The 17399-nt window shown below is 44.6% G+C and overlaps 1 protein-coding gene across 4 annotated transcripts in view; it reads left to right on the top strand.

Moving 5' to 3' along the window:
* Positions 1-17399, top strand: part of SLC24A3 (solute carrier family 24 member 3) — a 486823-nt gene that overhangs the window by 428735 nt on the left and 40689 nt on the right. For all 4 annotated transcript variants that reach the window (XM_086701591.1, XM_086701590.1, XM_086701592.1 and 1 more), the window contains 3 exons: positions 1644-1669; positions 9694-9747; positions 15560-15693. In XM_086701591.1, coding sequence (XP_086557717.1) covers positions 1644-1669; positions 9694-9747; positions 15560-15693 — 214 coding nt within the window. The remainder of the gene's footprint in view (positions 1-1643; positions 1670-9693; positions 9748-15559; positions 15694-17399) is intronic.

Here is a 17399-nt window from a genome sequence, read left to right as displayed (position 1 = left end):
TACAAAAGGGTCTGGGAGCCTTCCAAGGGATGGATTGCATACCATCCAGCCTAGATCACGGGATGGTTTCCTTTATTTCTTTAATTCTCTTCCCATTCTGGTTTGACATTTCCATGCAAATGTCAACCTGTTGAATCCCATAACAAGAGTCACAAAGCTGCTGAAGACAACATCTTTGTCAATGTCTTGTCAGGAAGTGTGAGTACAAATCAGTGAGGACCCTTTCTTTTCCTCTTGTCTTTACGCCTTTGGGATAATTGGAGAGAGGTCTTTTCATGTGCCTTCTGAGCCATACCTGCTCGTCTGTGTCCCTCCCCTGCTCGTCTCTGCCTCTCTCTCGCAACATATGGTTATTCTGATCTCTGGGGACCGAAGCGATGCCTGTGTCATTTGTTGACTTTACCAAATCTGTGCAGTACTGACACTTTGAACCCAGATGTTTCTTCTGCCTTAGAGTCTCCAGAGGGCCACCTGCTCAGAGATGATCATACCCAGAGCAATCGTATCTGGTGAAGGTGGAAGGTGCAAGCTATGAAGAAACGCTCAGCTTCCTGCTTGACTAATATATAGGCATTCCCACTTGTTTTCAACAGTGTACCGTTTGGGCACATAAATGTGTCATGGAAAGAAGATTTAAGAGCCAGGCCCGAGTTCTAGAACAAACTCTGTGAACCCTCAAGAAAATTCCTTGTGTTCTCTGTGGCTCCGTTTCCCCATATAGAATCAAAGGGCCAAAATTATACCACTTCTTCCCCGAAAGTGAGAAGTGATTTGGAATGATATATGAGCTAGGGGTTAAATGAATTCAATTTTTGTTGTGTATTCCTTTTGGATACTATCTGATCGGGGCAAAATCTCCATTTGGTTCTTGTATTTCTTCCAGCTGCCTCTGACTCCTGCTTATCTCCTTTAGCAAAAGGGCAGGCCCGTGGCCCAGGGCATGGGCAGCCCACAGTGCCCTGCTGAGACTTTCAGTCACTGTTGTCAGCACATTTTATTTTTCACCCTCTGCACACTGGTGGCAAGTGAAGCTGGTTCTCTACTTCTGGTTGTGATGCAGAGTTTCCTTTGAAAGTAAATTCTTTTAGGGAAACAAATAAACAAACAAACAAAATAGGTCCACTTAAAAAATACTGAGTACATAGAAGTCTGCATGCTTGCCTGAAAGCTTAAAGGTACTACAGAGTGCACAGGCACATGCAGACGTCTTACAGGTGGCCCACAAGTGGCTAATGCTTGCAAGCACCTGCCAGGCTTCCCCATCCCCTTCTGGATCTAAAATTCTACAGTGCGGCTTGCTCTGCATAGCAGGGGGTCATGCATTCCTCTCACTGCACTGTTGGACAGAAATTGCCAGGAGGGACAGGATGGTCTGCTACTTCTCTCCTCCTCAACGTGCCACCCCCATCCGCCAACACCACCTCCTGCCACTAACATTAGCCACACATGAAACCAGCACAGAGGGAAGCTTATCTGCAGATTCGTCGTGTTCCAGGCCAGCCCCAGCCTGATTCCCACCAAACCAGCTACATGGGTTGGAAGACGTGCAGTCATAAAGCACGCGTATGCATACAGACATTGCATATGTGTGTATGTCTAATTGTCCTTTTTTTCTTTTTCTTTCTTTCTTTTTTTTTTTACAGTTCATTTATGACGAACAAGTTTCCTGGTAAGTACCTCTTTTTCCCCTCCAATTTCTCCTTGATGTGTTACAGAGCAAAATATATTGAAGACCAGAGTCAGGGTTTAGGAAAGAAAGGGGGATGTCATGGCAGCTTAGAACAACTAACATTTCTTGGGACCCATTTGACCGCAGCAAAGAAACTAAATTAGCTCTGACAGAGCAGAGACCTTTTCCCTTGGGCTGGGATGGTGGCCTTCCATTGGGGATGCTGATACTTCTATCAGCCAGGTTAGATGGCATGACTTAGCTGTGCCTTTCTGCAGTTAGCCATTTGCTAGGTCGTGGTTAAGATTTGACTAATCTTTTCAAATTGTGTCCAAACCACATTGGCATATTCAAATACCATGTAAATCTTAGGAAATGGAGATGGAGTCACTTCCATTATCCTTAACCCACTAAAGTTCTGCCTGACATTCAAGATGATCTTAGGCCGATGAAAAATCAGTGATTTTTTTTGATGGATACAAAACTTAAACCAAATTAAATATATGGGAACATGTGCATTTGGGCCAACTATCCAAATCCCCATTTTTCAGGTGGGTTCTAAACAAGTCAAATATGTTTGGAATAGAAATAGAAATTGGGTATGTTGTGCATTCCTGTTATGTTTTTCAAACATTTGATCTGTAGATATAGAGGAATGTGAAATAGCATTTTAGGGATAGATAAGTGTGGCACTGTAGGAATGTAGGTAAACAATTTCCATGATACTATTTTTTTTTTGTTTATTAGTATTTGAGACAGAGAGAGAGAGAGAGAGAGAGAGAGAGAGAGAGAGAGAGAGAGAATCCAAAGCAGGCTCCAGGCTCTGAGCTGTCAGCACAGAGCCTGATGCGGGGCTCAAACTCATGAATCACGAGATCATGACCTGAGCCAAAGTCAGATGCTTAACTGACTGAGCCACCCAGGCACCCCTCATGATATTATTTAAAGCTAAGAATGAGCCTTCAGCAAAATGAGCCTTCAACTGGCCCTTTGTCAGAGTGACATTTCTTTGTCTTAGGCTATCTCTGATATTCAGAATTTGGGCGTTGCAGACGAACTTGTCTCATTGATGGTAAATGTTATTCATCAGGCAGGGTCTTAAGTATACTTTTGCCAACTCTCCCTCTCATCTGTTCAGGAGGGGCGAGGAAAAGACAGCTAGGAAAACTTGTTTTAAGACACGTAATCTTTATATCAACCCATAAAAAATAAAGAGGTCTTCTTTGGGAAACTGTGATGAGCAGGCTAACTGGGATTAAGATGTCTCAGGTCAGAGGTCAGAAGCGAGGGAGAACCGCCTCATGGGATCCACCTGGATGTAGTGGCCAGGTAGAGTGGTGACCTCTTCCCCCCATGTCCTTAAGTGCAGAACAAGAAAACTTGCAAAAATATTCTCAAACTGATGGCACATTTAGCATGACCACCACTTTGCCTTAGCAAACAGTAGGTGCTTAAGAGTTGCTCAGTGTTGCTGCTCTTAGCTAACAATGCTTCTATACAGACAAGTTATGATCACAGTTGATCTCAGCAATTTTTCTGCCGTTTTGTGTGTGTGTGTGTGTGTGTGTGTGTGTGTTCTGTCTGTGCAGAAACCTTAAGAAAGGATATCCATGGGTGGTTTCCTGTTGGTTTTTCTTAAGTAGAGCTCTCTTTCTACGCCTGCCTGGTTTTGCTGGCAAAGGCAGGCTTTGTGACCAGCCAGTTTCGGTCCTTATCCTCAGAATGTCTTCTAGGATACGGGTACCCGGGTGGCTCAGTCAGTTAAGCATTCAACTCTTGATTTCCATTTAGGTCATGATCTCGTGATTTCTGAGTTTGAGCCCCGTGTTGGGCTCTGCACGGACAGCACGAAGCCTGCTTGGGATTCTCTATCTCTCCCTCTCTCTCTGCCCCTCCCCTCAAAAATAAATAAACACTTTTTTAAAGTGTCTTTTAGGATATTTCAGGTGGTATGGAGCAAGAAAGGGAGAGACCATTTCCTCTGCATTCAAAGGTCAAATCTCCTACAGATGTTAGGAGGTTAGAACCCTGGGCCTGCTCCAAAGAGCCAGATTCTGAGGTCCTCAGATCCCCAGCTTCAGCACCAATGCTCCCACATGAGTAAAGAGATAGGAAGGCCATGGATGAATGAGGTGCAAATTTCCCAGCATGCTTTGTTCCAGCCGGGGCTGGGATAGAATCATAACTCGTGCACAGGAGTAGTTGCAGGGAAGAACAAGGAAGCTCATGGCATCAGAGCATCATTCCCAGACTGCCGCCTGTTACATAATGACTGCTGTTATGTGGATGGGCTGACAGAGGACATTTTTCATACAAGTGAGGCTAAGAAATTGAAGTCTACACCACGGACCTGTAACTGCTTCTAGACTTCCAGGGATCTCAGCTCCTGGTTTAAATATAAAGTATATTGAACTTTAAGGTGTTTTTCGCCGTCCACCAGAAATACTGGGTATTTTTCATACCCAGCCAAACACAAGCATTGGCTTTGCTGAAAAGGTGTGTCTAGGAGCTGATTTCTGATTTCTCAGTTAACGCCAGCTGCTTCAACCTGTACAAATTAGACCACAATAATATTTCAGTATTACTAAATGATAAATTCCATTCCTTGTTGTAGAACATTCCATCATGTCCTAGCGATTTCAAGGGAGGTAACCAATTCATCCCAAATCCTCAAAAGGAAACTCATTTCAGTTGTGTTTATTTTGAAACGAGTACCCTTTTTTTACATTTTTCTTAACATTTATTCATTTTTGAGAGATGAGAGAGACAGAGCATGAGCAGGGGAGGGGCAGAGAGAGAGGGAGACATAGAATCCGAAGCAGGCTCCAGGCTCTGAGCTATCAGCACAGAGCCTGACGCGGGGGTCAGAGCCATGAACCATGAGATCATGACCTGAGCTGAAGTCGGACGCTTAACCGACTGAGCCACCCAGGCTCCCTGAAACAAGAGTACTCTTTATGAGCCTTGTCAAATACAAATACACAAAGGCAAGGCTTCCCTGTTGTACACGGCTTTCCCGCTCCTGGTTCAGTGTCTGCAGCAGGTCACAATCAGACAAGAAGTAGCAAGCAGAAGGTTTTTAGTAGCAGAAAGCCAGCTAAAGCGTGTTGAAGAAATAGTGATTTATTTTTCTTGCATAACAAGCGCCCCAGATGGTGGTGGTACGAGATGGCTCCGCATTTCTCTCGGCCTTTCCTAATGGTCAAGAAGGCTATTGCAGTTCCGGGCATCAGGTCGGACTGACAGCAAGAAGAAGGAAGAAGGAAGAAGGAAGGCTCTTTTCCACCTTACATCTCTTCGGTCCCAACTGGGTCTACCTTGACCAACAAGTGGCCAGGCAGGATAGAATTACAACTCTAGACTAATCATTATTACTTCTTAAAATGTTTTATTTATTTATTTTTGAGAGAGAGAGAGAGACGCATGCACATGCCTGCAGGAGAGACTCCACGCTGTCAGCACAGAGCCCAACTCGGGGCTCAATCTCACAAGAACCAAACCATGAGATCATAACCTGAACCAAAATCAAGAGTCAGACGCTTAATCAACTGAGCCACCCAGGCTCCCCTAGACCAATCATTATTTATCCTGGAGGTAGGACCACCCTCCTTCAGATCCAGTAGTCCCCACTTACTGTCTCAACTCGTAGGGTTCTATAGTTCTATTAGCAAGCCAGAGGCAGGGTGCTCTTCATATGTTTGGTGCTTCTCAGTTAGAGAACTACCCCTAAAGATTACAGTTAAAATAGAAAGTATCAGAGATCCACCGGTTAAGATGCATTGTATCAACCTGAATCCATAATGACAGCTCAGTGAGGCCCACAATATTGCCAGAAGGAATTTGGAATATGTCTTCAGTGAGTCTGAAGTCCTGATAAGAAAGCAAAAGGATTCAGGTTGATATTCTTGTTTCTTCTTTGAGCCTCAAGCTGTAACTTTGGGAGAGAAAGGAGAGCCAGGGGACATGACTTGGAGCATATCTACATGTGGAGCATTTGGGACCAGCATTCACTGTTCTGGACCATAAGAAAGCAGGGCCTCACCCTCTGGGTGAGAATACGGAGTAACGGGGAATAACCCTCCCAATACAGGAAAGAATGATCTTTGGCAGGAGAACCAGGGGCCAGTTGAAGGCGGTTTAAATTGGAAGTTTGTGGGAAAGGAAGAAACAAACCGAGATCATGCCACAAGACCAGGTTCTCAGAGGACAGTGGATAGGCTGCAGTCAGGAGAGGCAGATGGAGAAGTGTCCCCAAGGGGAAGCCAGGGGACAAGAGCCTTGTGACCTTAGAGGTCTGCATGTGGACTCTGTCCAATTCCACAACTGTTTCCTAAACACCTCCTGAATGCCAGGTTCTGTTCCAGAACCAGACATTGAACACAAAACCAAACTCAGCCCTGACCTGGAGGCTCTCTTGGGCTAGACAGAACTTGGGCTAGAGAGAAGGGAGACAGTTGACATGTCATCACAGGGTCATTGGAGATAGGGGGCAAGGGCAGGAGGTGGGGAGCCTTGGGACTCTGAAAAGCATTAAACTAGAATGCATTAAACTAGAATGAACTCTTCATCAGGCCCCAAAGCAGAGAGGACAGCAGATGGATGTCATAGAGGCCTTAGAGAGCCTGGTGTATTTCATATGGAGAAGGCATTGGGTGAGCCCTGAGTCTGGACACTGACCAACCCAAGTTGAAATGTCAGCAGGAGCAGAGAACCCCCATCTCACAAGCATCCCTGATACGTAACAGAAGAGAACTTGACTTGAACACTGCAATGGAAGGGCTTGTTTTGAGTAGGAAAAAAAAAAAGGTCTAAAGGAATTAGAGTATAAATATACCTGTTTACAAAGCATTGGACTTCATTCAGCCTAGCTGAAATATTTCGTTGACATGGGTCTGTTTTCTGGTGACCCTCACCGAGTCTATTAAAATGCATCCAAGCTGTTATACGGCATCCCTTCTGATCTCAGGTATCTCCTCCTTCAAAATGAAGGCTGTGAATAAAATCTTATTCTTCCCAATTAACTTTATGCCACATAATACACTGGTTTTAATGAGGTAAAAACCATGTTCAGGAGGTGTTTTACAACTGAAAGTGGGTTTTAAAGGAAGTCTCGCCCTGCACAGATGAGCTGAGGACTACTGTGTGCTGAGAAGAGAATAGTGGGCAGCCGGGGAGGGAAGGGGTATGTGCTTGGGGGAGTCAGCTGTCAGGGGGTCGGCTCTAAGTCTCTGGAAGATGAAAAACCAGATAACTGAGGTGGGGGTCAGATGTGAGGAGTGGTATGAAGTGACTGCCAGAAACAGGCATTACATATAAATAGGTAATGAATAAATAAATCAACATGGAAATCACAGACTGGTCACCTGTTTAGCAAACATCCACAAGGTCATGTGATAGAAAGCAAAGGAGGGGTAGACAGGAAGACTTGTTGGAGGAGGTGGCATTTCAGCTGGCATTTGCAGGATCAAAGGGGCCAGCCAAGGAATAAAGGGAAAAGTATTCCTGGCATAAGGAACAGTAAGTGCAAAGGCTCTGGAGAGAAGGAAAGAACTTGGCGTGTGCAAATGAAGGGAGACCAGTGTGATGGAACACAGACACAGTGTGATGGGGCACAAACAATTTAAAAAACAAAAGAACTGGTTTTGCGGGGTGGGAATGGGGAGGCAGCTTTTGTTTTTTTCTTCTTAACTATGTTGGGAAGAAGTTGAAGAGCTTTAAACAGAAGAATGACATGACCCAGGAGCCTCGCAGAAACCAGTTCAGAGGCTGAAGTTAAGGTGGACTAGCAAATAGCAGGGTGGATGGAATCCAACAATTCAGGAAATATTTGGGATGTAGGGTTGTGATGGATGTGAGGCAAAGGTAATGGAGGGCTCCAGACTGATTTCCAGACTTGGAGCTTGACTGGGCAGGGAGAGGTACAGTTGGCTGAGATGGCAAAGCCTGGGGAAGCACAAAGCCAGGAAGCAGGAATTAAGAATTCTGTTCCGACGTGCATTGAGACACCACATGGGACATACATCGACAGTGATATATGAGCACAGCCCCAGGAAGAGGAGTGGAGTGGATATGTGGGCTGGTGTTTACGTCAGGAGGACCAGATGACATCACCTAAGGAGATCGTGTAGGTAAAAAAAGAAGAGGGCCCCCTATTTAGAGGTTCAGCTGGGGAAGTGGAGGAGGCAGAGGGAAGGATAAGTTCAGGGGACAGGTAGGTAAAAAGAGAAGAGGGCCCCCTATTTAGAGGTTCAGCTGGGGAAGTGGAGGAGGCAGAGGGAAGAAGTTCAGGGGACAGGAGGAAAACCAGGAGCGTGGCCTCTCGGAAGTCAGAAGAGAGTGCTGTATGCAGGAGGGCAAGTGCCCAGCCTTCAGATGCTGCAGGGAAATTGAACAGGATGACAGAGAACCATCCCTGGAGTCATGCACATGGAGGTCGCTGGTGCTGTGGACAAGTGTTTCAACAGATGGATGAATGTGGACATTAGAGGGATTTGCCAAGGGAAAGTGCAGTGCTGCAGTGAAGTGTATGCATTCTTTGAGATGGTTTACTAAGAGTGAAGCCCAGAAATGTGCCAGAAGGTGGAGAGGTGTAGACCCCTTGATTTCTTCTCTTACTAGCATCAAAAGCACTTTCTATACCACATACACACACGTTTGCATTATCATTCTGAACGAAAGCATGGGAGCCCACCCTGTGGATGCACGTGTCCTAACATGTGTACCCAGGCTCCCATCTTGTAACTGTCTTGCTTCTTACCTGCATTGCGTGTTTATAAACACCACGGCAACAAAAACCCTTGTGTGTGCATCCTTTTTACACTTGACCACATATTTCCTGAGGGTCAATTTTTTTTTGTTTTTGTTTATTTATTATAAGAGAGACAGTATGAGTGGGGGAGGGGCAGAGAGAGAGAAAGAGAGAGAATCCCAAGCAGACTCCATGTTGCCAGCACAGAGCCCAGTGCAGGGCTCAATCTCATGAAACTGTGAGATCATGACCTGAGCTGAAACCAAGAGTTGTATGCTTAACCTCCTATCCCAGCAAGGCACCCCTGAGGGTCAATTTTTAGACATGGAGCTTGAAAAGAAAAACTGGAAAGAAAGGCATGACCTAGAATTTCTTCATAGACCATTCTCCAGTAACCTCTTCTTGAAACCAGAATTCCTCCCCCAATTCTACAGCTAAAGGGGAACCTAGAAATCAAATTCCCTAGTTTTTTAATGGAAAGTTACTAAAATGAAGAAAATAGGAGTATTCAAATTATCGGACGCTCAAGGTACATTCCAGTAGGTTTCATTATTTTTTTCTTTCTTTCTCTTGGCCGTTTTCCACTTGTCCATTCTTATCCTTCCTGCTGACATCTTCCCTGCCTAGGTTTTTTCTCTTTCCCTTTTCATGCCCCCTATCCCTCCTTCTCCCTCTCTTCTCCCTCCCCCTTCCTCTATCTTTTCCCTCTCTCTCTCTCCCCCTTCTCTCTCTCTCTCTCCCCCTGTCTCTTCCCTCTCCCATTATATCTCCCCCAGTCTCCCTCTCTCTCTCTCCCCTCCCTCTCCCCCATCCCATCTCTCTCTCTCTCTCTCTCTCTTTGCCTTACTCCTCTGTATCCAGCAATCCCTCTGTCACCCCCTATCAATTCCTTTAGTTTGCCCTTTGTAAATATGTCTGAATAGTTTTAGTGAATGATTAAGCTGTGCACAGATTTATAAATACAGGCCTATATTCAGCAATATTATGGTAGACTTGCTGCTCTCACAGAACTCTTCTGGGTGAGTGAATGACAGGGGAAGGAGCATTTTCCTTTTAGGTAGAGAAGGAAAAGAAAGTGCATTTAAAGCTGTATGCAATGGAGAAATGTCTACAGACCAGGAAATATTTGTAGCCAGTCCACACATTCACTTCATCCTTGCCCTGCTCACCTGGTTTGACTGCCATTGACATCACATGGATTTTCAGAGACAGGCTGGTGTGTTGCATGCCTGTCTGTGGTGACTTCCTTTAACAAACCATTCTTGGTTTTACACAGGTGGGAGTCTTTAGTCCTTGTGCTGATGTATCTTGTCTACATTGTCATCATGAAGTAAGTAAAATGTCTTCTTGGTTTTCTTTTCCAAAACTGTTTCCTACATTTAGCATTATGGGATAATGTGAAAAGGGAAACGGAGGGGAGGGCAGTTAGCTGACCAGCTTTCAATGCAGTCTGTCACAAACTCATTGGTCCCCTCAGCAACCTGCTGTGAATCACTGCAGTTTTGATTAGTAACAATAGCAAAGATTCTTCCAACCCACATGTGATGACGGAATCAAAGCTTTTAGTGTTTAACTTGAGAGATCTGACAAACCCTTGCACCCTCTTTAAGACCTGGCAACCTAGCTTTTGGCTCTTTGGGATGCTTTAAACTCTCTTTCATAACAAGAAAGGAGGTAAAACGCACTATGTTATGCTTCTATATAGGGTGATGAAGATGGGACCAGAGCTAATTAAGAGATGAGTAAAACCATGGATCAAAAACCTACAGACTTCCATTATTCATATTGTATTAGTCATCTATTGCTGGGTAATAAATGACCCCAAAACGTAGTGGCTTAAAACTAGAAGGATGTGTTATCTCATTACAACTTCTCAGTTAGGTGTCCAGGAGCACTTAACTTGGGAGTTCTAGATCAGGGTTTTCCTTGAGATTGCAGTTAAGAGGTTGGCTGGGGTGGCCATCACCTACTTAACTGGGAATGCAAAATGGTGCACTTGCAGTATTGGCGAGCTGATACTGTCTGTTGGCTGGAGTCCTCTGTTTCTCAACACATAGGCCTCTCCTTGGGGTTGGTTGAGTGTCTCCACAACAAGGGAACAGGTGAGTCAAGAGAGACAGCTAGAAGGGCCCCAGTGCCTTTTGTAATCTGCTGTCACTAGTCATACACTGTCACTTCTGCCATATTCTATTTATTAGAAGTAAGTCTAGCCCACACTCAAGGGATCTGCTTCACCTTTTAAAAGGAGGAGCGTCAAAGAATTTGCAGATGTATTTTAAAACCACCACTTCATACGTTCTTTTTTCCCTGGAGTTTGGGTGGCTTACTCTTTGTATCAAGAATTAAATTGCTGGTGTTTCCCTTACTCTAAGGTAAAGCTGTGAACCTGCTGGTTCATCTTTTTGCCAAGTACCATTGAGATGAGGAGTTTATAAATAATGCAGAGACACTTCATGCTGCAGCTGCTGGACCCCCTGGGAACTGTTTCTTTCATTCTAAATTAACCCATACTTCCCCAGCATATGTGGCTACTTCTCAGGGGGCATGAAAGTAGAACACGTTCAGAAATTTCCAGTTTGGACATATCAGGTAGCAGTCTAGAATTTGACATGTCAAGTTGTCTTTCCTGTTGAGGTCTGACAAAAATTAATTCTGGCCACTAGTGTCTGAGAGATGTGTTTGGAGAAATCAGTCTGGCCATTGGCAAACGTCACATTAAGAGTAAAGGTACGAACAGGCTTAGCTGATGTTCAGTGTGGGCTGTAAGCGATCTGCCATCAGTCCACTCAATATGGCGTCCAGCCTTCACCTCCGGAGCTGTCCTGATACCCGGGTCTTGTTACTAGAAGAGCATATTTCTAGTGTATCCTGGTATGGAGTTACCATGGGGTAACTGACAAAGAATCAGGTGCTTTTACGACTCATCACCTTCCATTTAAAAATACCGATTAAATGGGCTCCCCCAAAAACCAGAGTTGGCCCACAGGCCTTCCAGAGTTTCTAGACCTCAGAAGAAAAGTCTTTGAAAGAATCTTGCTCTTCTTTCTCTTAAATAGCAAAACCATTAGGGAATCAGGGCCACTATGAGGAGGCCTCAATAATGCACACATCTTCTTCAGTGTTTTTTAAATTGATTATTTCACTCCCTTTTTTTTTTTTAACTTTTTGAGGCTCTAAGTTCGAGTTCCCAAAGAGTCAAGCGTCCTTTTCTTCCCCTTTGAAAAGGTGAATCAGTCAGTTATTCCAGGAGAATTGACTGAGTACTACTCTGTGCCCAACATTGATCTTGGGTTTTGAATCTGAATTTAGATGACAGTTTGTCCCACTAGGGGCTTCACAGAATAAGGAAGGCTCACAGCAGAGCAGGTCTAAAGGGAAGGAAGGTTGAGGAATTTTGCTAGCATGCATAGTGTGACCACTGCACCCCTCTACTGAAGCATCGTAAAGCCCATGAGTTGCTGGCAGGGCTTGTGTACATTAAGATAACACTGTGAACAATTTCTCTCCTCGCCCCCAAACTATGCCCAGTGTGAAAGCTAATGAGGTGTGTTTCTGCTGATGCCTTAACTTTACCAACCTTCCAGCTGCTCAAACCAGCAGGATTCAAATAAAATGGGGAATGGCAGCTACTGTGCTCACAGAATTTTCTGCATAAATTCTGGTCCCAAATTCTAAATTGAAATCTCTGCTCTTTAGCCATCCCCATCCACAATCAGAGGCTTTAATCATTAGGCTTTATAAAATCTGATTTATAAAATTGCACGCTCCACAATAAAATAGCTTCAGGGTGCAGGCACAAAATTTAAAACATTCAATTAAAAATATAAAACTGAGTAGCATCAGTTAAAAACAGCATATATTAGAGTTGTCAGCTGCCTCCTGGGTGGATGACTTTAAAAATTCTGGGTGAAGGTCAAAAAGCAATTTTAGTTTGGCCAAGTAGACAAAGATCTTAAGGGAGCATGAGACATACTTGGCCTTAGTGAGGACTGATTTCTGTATATCTGGGTTCCTTCTTGGGATTTGGCCCCCAGGTGAGGCAGTGTAGTTTGGTGGTTGAGAACAAGGGTGTCACATTCAGCTCTGTCTGGTCACAGCAGTAAGACCTCGGCCAAGTCATTCAGCCATCTTGAATCTGTTTCTTCTCTTCCAAAACAGGATTCATAATGCCTCCTACCACAAAGGTTGTTTGTAAGGATGAAATGTGACAGCATAGTTAAGTTATTAACCGATATCTGGTTTCAAGAAAGCTCTCGTAACAATACTACATGTAGTGTTATTTCCTTGTTATCCAAATCCAAATAAATGTGTAACATACAGTTGCACTGCAAGTTGGTATATCTATGGATTCTGAGTCAAGATGACAGAAATACTGCCTCTCCCCCATAGCTCTATCAGTAGGACAAGATATTCTTCTTGAGTTTAGAAAGTGGGAAGACCTTTTCATTAAGAAGAATTTGAATATTTACAAAAGCCAACAGAATAGTATAACAAACTCCCCATGCTCATCACCAGCCCTGATGGCCAGCAGCCCACACCCCTATCCATTTCCTTCCCTCCACATGATTTGAAGCCCCAGACAGCATACCAGTTCATCTGTAAAAATTTCAGTACACATCTCTAAAAGGACTCACTTTTCACACAACCACCGTGTCATTATCAGACCCGAAAGTGTGTGCTACTTCTTTAGTGTATTTAATACCAAATCTGTGTTCAAACTTTTAATGATCTCATGAATGTTATTTCTTACATTTTTCTTTTAATCTCATAAATCTTTTTAAAATCAGAATCCAAATAAATGTCACTTGTTATAATTGGTTGTTTCAACTTAAAAAATTTTTTTTGATGTTTATTTTTTTTTTTTTGAGAGAGAGAGAGAAAGAGAAAGAGAGAGAGAAATAGAGTATGCACAGGGGAGGGGCAGAGAGAGAGGGAGACACAGAATCTGAAGCAGGCTCCAGGCTCCAAGCTGTCAGCACAGAGCCAGACACAAGGCTCGAATTCACAGATCGTGAGATCATGACCTGAGGTGAAGTTGGCCGCCCAATCAACTGAGCCACCCACGTGCCCCTTTTTTTCTTTTAATTTTTTTTAATGTTCATTTATTAGAGACAGAGAGAGACAGAGCATAAGCATGGGAGGGGCAGAGAGAGGGGGAGACACAGAATCTGAAGCAGGCTCCAGGCTCTGAGCTGTCAGCACAGAGCCTGATGCGGGGCTCAAACTCACAAACCACAAGATCATGACCTGAGCCCAAATCAAGTGCTTACTCAACTGAGCCACCCAGGTGCCCCGAGTTGCTCCAACTTTTAATCTACAAATCCCCCATCTGTTTTTTTTTCCTTGCAATTTATTCTTCGACAAAGTTGTATTATTAGCTACACAGTCTCCCGCAGTTTGGAAGTTGTTGGTTACATCCGGGACTATGGTGCATCCTGTTCTTCTGAGCTCTGTGTTTCCTATATGCCAGCCATCAATCCAGTTCAAGGTAGACTGTGTCCCAAGTGGTGGTGAATTCTGCCATCAACAGGCACATTGATGTCTCCTGTCTGTGGTTTTGGCAGCCACTGATGCTCAGGATCTGGCTCCATCATTTCTTTAGGTTTGCAAAATAGTGATGTTCTGGTTCTGTTCTCCACCTCTTATAAAGAGTGCTCTAGGATTGGCCTGCCCGGTTCCCTTTTCACAGAAACCACCATTACCTTTGACTAGTTTTATGTTCTCTCCCTCACACAATGGAGGGTGAAGCACAACTCCCAGGGAGTACAGGAAGGGGCTGTCCAGCCACAGAGGGTCCCTCCATCTATTCCACGATAGCTGTCATATCCCAGTGGGCCCAGCCACCCAGTGCTGCTCTGACTGAAGCATAGGTTCAGTGAAGAGTACTCCACAGAGCCTCCTGTCTGCAGCAGCAAAAAGGGTGTGGAAGAGAAGCTTGTGTGAGGAAATACAGCTTGAGTGGCCTGCCAGCTGGCAATTTAGAGTTGCCATGCCTGGCTGCAGTTCCTCTGGGAGGCCAGAGATCAAGCTGGAGAGACACCTCAGTGGGTTGTCCCATGGCCAATAAGCCACCAAGGCCTTTAGGTCTTCGAGCGGGGCAAAAAGCAGCAGTGGCCTACAACACCCTGGGAACAATGCCCCCTCCCTTTCCCCAAGAGTTTTCTAGGATTCCTCTTTGGTAAGGGGGGTGAGGTCTTCTAATACTAAAGATAAAGGGACCAGAACATTTACCTGCCAAAAACGTGCTAGGAATTTGAATAAGCTTCTTCCTTTTTTAACACACATGTAAGATGAACTGCACAATGTTTTCACTCAGTCATTCTAAGGATCATAGCCCAGAATTTTTTCCATGAAGCCAGCAGCCCATCAGACCTGGAATTATAGCACAGCATTAAATTTTTTTTTTATGTTTATTTATTTTTGAGAGGGGGTGGGGCAGAGAGTGAGCAGGGGAGGGGAAGTGAGAGAGGGAGACACAGAATCCGAAGCGGGCTCCAGGCTCTGAGCTGTCCGCACAGAGCCTAAGGCAGGGCTCGAACTCACAAACCATGAGATTATGACCTGAGCCAAAATCGGATGCTTAACTGACTGAGCCACCCAGGCGCCCTAATACAGCATTAACAAGAGATTCACAGGATCCCAACCTGTGACTTTAGAAAACCAAACACAGAGACCTAGAGTGCCAGCCAGCCTGTGACACACTGGGTAGCAGCGTGGATGTGACACCTGCTCCTTCCTCCTTCCCCCCACTGAGCAGGTCCCTGCAGCAGTGGGTCCTGGAGACACAGCCAAAAGAAGGTAGACCTTGCCCATCCCACTGAGCCTCATGGCAACCCTTCCACACACAGACTGCAAGCAGGGGACCTCAATCCTGGGGTGCCTCCATTGACCTTGAAGAGGCTGCAAAGAAAGCAGTGGGTCTCTATTTATTTATGTAATGTTGGTTTTATTTTCATTTACCATAGATCCTTAAATTGGAAAATAGGACAGGGTGCATTTTCTGCAGGGAAAACAGGAGGACAAAATAATAACAATGACAATAACACACCTAGACTGGGAGCTGCACACAACACTGGATGGGGGATGGGAAATGGGGCAGCAGCAAATGCTGACAGACTCCTTCTGCTCATTACTTTGTTCAGATATAACGCTTGCATCCATCAGTGCTTCGAAAGGAGAACGAAAGGTACTGGAAACATGGTCAACGGCTTAGCCAACAATGCAGAAATCGATGACAGCAGCAATTGTGACGCAACTGTGGTGCTACTCAAGAAAGGTAACCGCGTGGAGCCTGGGTCCAAGGAAGGAGCACTGGGAGGCTGCCTAGGGCGCCATGGCTGGGTTGGCCGGATGCTGCCTGTCCCAGAGCAGACCAAAGGAGAGAAGGGTCTGGTCCCCCCCACCCACCGCCTCCCTTTGGCTACATCCTGGGGCAGTCATACTTGGTGATGAGCTGCCTGGGAAAGTTTCCTGAAGTTCTTGAGCAAAACATTTGCTGGGAGTGACAAGGGGGAGGGAGAATTAGGACAGGACCATATAGGAGAGAAGACTGGGGAGAGAGGGTGGTTTGAGGTATTGACTGTCACAATTTGGCTGTATAACCATGAAGCAAGTGGGCCTCGATTTTCTCTTCTCCCAAATGGGGATAACCTTTTAACGAGTAGAGGAGATAAAATATGTAAAATATTCCATTTGCGATAATTGTTGTTAGTGTATTACTATATCCAAATTCACTTTCAGTCCACATTACCTCAGTTTCCAAGCTGAAAAATGACATGGTAAATTACTCCCTCGCCCTTTTTTTACAAAGTAATTTTTGTAGTCAATAGATTCTCATTCTCATTAAGCAGTTGATATACTAAAAGAACTAAGATAGTGCTCCCTAATAATATTCTTTCTTAGAGGAACATAGAAAATTGTCATTTACATTTGCCTTAGAATGTGTTTTGTTTTTCACTTAATTTCTTTTAACTTCCTCCGAAAATGTGTGGGTTTATTTCTGCTTGGTCCCATATGGTTGCTTTGTAGGAAAAACAAAAAAGAAATTAGAAAATCTATGTTATTTTCAAATATATGTCTGAGTTTGAAATCTGTGGGTAATTATTTGAATTTGAAAATCGATTATGTGGCACACTTCTCTACTTATGCTTAACCAAAGACTTTAGAGTATTCAGTGCCATCCCACATCAGAATTTAATCTCTTCTGGAGAGTTTTTAACCATAAAAGGAATACTCTTAGGGAACCAAAAAGAGCTACCTCCTATTAGTCAGTGTTTCCAGAGATCATTTGATGGTTTAGTGGCTTGGAAAACAGGAGTGAGGACCAGGAGAGTGTACGTCCAGGTACCTGTGAGCTGTGTGCTCGGATTGCACATTCATGGAGAGGGAACTTGGGCCTTGGTGAAACTTTTTTATCAGGCCTGTCAGCAAATCTTGTGCACCAATTTGGGTCCCACTGGACCTTGGGCCTCTGTAATGTGGCCAGCTCAGCCACCTACGCCTGTTTGTCAGCCCTACTCGTAGACTGGGCTACAGCAGTGTTCGTGTTTCTCCACTAAGCCCTCCACTAGACATTAAAGTCAGTTCTGCAGCTTTTAACAGTTCAGAACATTGAACACTGTTGACATTTGAAAGGCAGAAAGGGTTACTAAATATTATTGGGATCTTTCCTGTGCCCAGGGAAAAAAATCCTTTGAAGACACGGAAGAATTCTCTTAGGTTATCACTCATTCTTACTGTGCCAGTGAATGATGCTTAAATTGTTTCAAGACATTTCAAATAAGCTATATCAATGAGCCTTATGGAAAGAAGAGTTTGACTCTTCTCTAAATTTTGCCCACTACAGCCTTCCTTGGATAGATGGCCAGGTGGTTGGATGGTTGGATGGATGCAAGGAAGGAAAAAAGGAAGGAAGGGAGGGAGGGAGGGAGGGAGGGAGGGAGGGAGGGAGGGAGGGAGGGAGGAAAGGTAGATGGGAGGATG

Source organism: Puma concolor, chromosome A3 (genome assembly GCF_028749965.1).
Source record: "Puma concolor isolate L17-30 chromosome A3, mPumCon1.1.hap2, whole genome shotgun sequence".
NCBI lineage: Eukaryota > Metazoa > Chordata > Mammalia > Carnivora > Felidae > Puma > Puma concolor.
Note: the sequence above shows the minus strand (reverse complement) of the source record. Positions and strands in the feature narration are given on the sequence as shown.